Below are 2,921 nucleotides of genomic sequence, written 5' to 3'. Positions count from 1 at the left end.
TCCTGACCTCGTGATCCGCCTGCCTCAGCCTCCCAAATTGCTGGGATTACAGGTGTGAGCCACCACCCCTGCCTCGGCTCAGGCAATTCTAGCACCTCAGCCTCCAGAGTAGCTGGGATTACAGGTGCATGCCACTACGCCTGGCTAATTTTTGTATTTTTAGTAGAGACGGGGTTTCACCGTGTTGATCAGGCTGGTCTCAAACGCTTGACCTCAAGTGATCCACCTGCCTCAGCTTCCCAAAGTGCTGGGATTGCAGGTGTGAGCCACTGCAGCCGAACCCCAGTGATGTTTTAGTGGAGTGAGTTTAGTAGAGGGCTGCAGGAGCTGAGGCAGGGAGAGAAGCAAGCTTGTAAAAAGGACCTGATTGTCGGGATACGTACACGCTGAAGGGTCCTACCTGGTGCCTGGTTGGCTGTGGGGGCGAGGAGGGGAGGGAAGGAGGAGGTGATGGAGGTTTTGAGTCTGGGAAAAGAATACTTCATTAATAGAAATGGGAATGTCAGGAGGTGGTGCTGGTTGGACAGGAGATGAGAATCTTGGTTTTAGACATGGTAATCTAGAGGGTCCATGTTCATTGGGCTTTTGAATTTCAGTCCAGAACTTGATAATGACAAATTGGAGCCTTTGGCAACCCTGACCACACATTTCAGCCAAGATGACATGTTTCCTCCGGCCAGACCTGACTCAGCCCCACCCCCGACATACAACAGGGACCTGAAACCTTCTGCCCTGCCTCGGCCATGTTCCCTCATCATCTGCTTTTCATCCTCTAGGTCCTTTGGACACAGACATGCAGCAGTTGGCCCGGGAGACCTCCATGGACCCAGACATACGAAAAGGGCTGCAGGAGCTGAAGGCAAAGGGGAAGCTGGTGGATTGCAAGGTGTCGGCCCAGAAACTGCTGAGCTTGCTGCAAAAGGACGAGTTCAAGTCTGGAGCCCACGTGGACTTCTATGACAAATAAGCCCATGTTTTTGGCTTCCTAAACCTTTTCGTCCCCACTTTCAGACGTACCCCAGAGCCCTGTGACTCCTCACACCCTGCCGTAGGGGCAGTCCTGCCTTACACATAGAAGCACTCATGCCTGCTGCCCTGCCCTCAGGCACAGCCAGCTGTGAGCTCCCAGATCTTGGCCTTACCCATTGTCAGGAGTCTGTGCTGTGCACCCTGGATTATGAGGATGGTAGGAGAGAGGTTATGGGTATTGGTGTCTCTATCCCCAGGAATAGAACTTAAGGAGTGGGAAGAGCAGGAAAAGAAGCTGGAACACAGAAGAGAGGAGGTTGTGTCTCCTGCTCATAGCAAGCCTGTGGGGAGAGGGAAGAGTGATCTGGTGTCAAATAGGAGGACCCATGTAGATTTGCAGATGACCTAGATGGGAAGAAGAGCAGATGGTACAAGTTCCAGCCCACAGAGATGCCCCTTCAGGACCTTCTTTTGAACTTTGTGTCCTCACTCTGATGTCTCCTTCCTCCTGAATCTACCACCCCTCCCCCAGGCTGGGAGAAGGGGCTCCTGGGTGTCTGTATACATGCCAAAGGCAGATACAAATAAAATACAGATTGTCCTTTTTTCATGCTTGCTTTCTCCTCTGATACAGGATCTGTGACTAACTTCCTGGTTCACTGGGCCCAAGGTCATTCCCGAGGCAGTTAACCCAAAAGTGAGGTGTTGTCCTTATTTCCTAGGGAGCTGTCCTGGGGCCATCTGCCTCCAATCATCAAGCCCCACTCAGTGGCAAGCCCAGGTCCAAAGTTGCCCACAATGGGCATGCCTGCTCTTTTGTGTTGTTGCCCACACTGACCCCAGCCTTGACAGCCCTTTTCTCACCCTGGGCTATTCAGAATACCCATCTTTTACAGCCCAACTTACAGCCTGCCCTCTGCATGGCCCTGGAGCCTGAGTCTTTTCCCCGACTCTGGATTCCCAATTCCACCCACTGTCTACATGGCAATGCTGTGAATGGATACCAGCTGCTTTTGGCCCTCTTGGCGTTGCCCATCTGGCCCAGCCCATGGTCCAGGTCCTCAGTGGGGTGGGCTTAGGACCAGCATGCCTTCGGGGGAGATGGGCAAGATTCCAAGAAATGGAAGCTCTGAGAAATCAGGGCTTCATCCAAGCCAATCCTTGTGCAGGTTGGTAGACATAGGCTAGACTGGGAGCTCCACAGCAGTGGTGGTCTGCAGCCAGCACCCTGGCCCCTGGCCATATTTGGGAGGAGGGAGCGTGATCCGCTGCCAGCTGACTCCAGGACGCCGCCTGCCTCTGAGTGTGCATAAGGGAACTCCTCCTTGTGCTCAGCAGAGGGCGCATGGAGGCTGCGCCTCTTGCTGAAGGGCAGGCCCTAGGCTGAAGCTGGCAGCGCCCTGCCTGCTCCCCTAGGAGGGAATGGGCAAACTCTTACCTGGTCCAGCAGAGGCATTATCCTCATGCCCCCACTGAAGTAGAAATCACTGGGCTCAGGTTCCTGCTCTGCCACAGCTGGTAACCCAAGGCAAGTTTCTTCTCTGTGCCTCAGTTTCCTTATCTGAAAAATGGATTATAATGGCACCTACCCTAAAGGGTTATTTTGAACATTAAGTAACCTAATGTTTGTAAATGTTCAGCACAGTGCTAGCATTGTGGTAACTGCCCCGTAGGTGCTAATATTATTTATTGCCTTTAAATATCAAGATCTAGATCATCCTGGAGCCCTGCTGGAAGCCTCCTCTCCTCTAGGCGGCCCAGACATCCTCCCCTGCTGACTTGAGGCAAAAACTCTCACTGTACTACCCCTATTCAGCCTCCTGGAGGTGAGGGTGGGGTCTGGTCTGGATACCTTGTCTTGGATTTACAGAAAAATGCATGAACTTTGGAGTCAGGAACCTTCAGTCCCACTACCTTGTCTGTGACAGAGATGCTGTGGGGAGTTGGGCAGA

General features: G+C 52.8%; 1 protein-coding gene across 1 annotated transcript in view; it reads left to right on the top strand.

The window, feature by feature from the left end:
• Positions 1 to 1,575, top strand: part of SPR (sepiapterin reductase (7,8-dihydrobiopterin:NADP+ oxidoreductase)) — a 5,015-nt gene extending 3,440 nt beyond the window's left edge. Inside the window, exon 4 of the mRNA XM_011945511.1 lies at positions 777 to 1,575. Within this exon, the coding sequence (XP_011800901.1) occupies positions 777 to 967 (191 nt within the window). The 3' untranslated portion in view covers positions 968 to 1,575. The remainder of the gene's footprint in view (positions 1 to 776) is intronic.
• Positions 1,576 to 2,921: the final 1,346 nt, after the last annotated feature.

Source organism: Colobus angolensis, unplaced genomic scaffold (assembly GCF_000951035.1).
Source record: "Colobus angolensis palliatus isolate OR3802 unplaced genomic scaffold, Cang.pa_1.0 Scaffold24, whole genome shotgun sequence".
In the NCBI taxonomy this organism is placed as follows: Eukaryota; Metazoa; Chordata; class Mammalia; order Primates; family Cercopithecidae; genus Colobus; species Colobus angolensis.
This window is presented reverse-complemented; position numbering and strand designations above follow the sequence as displayed.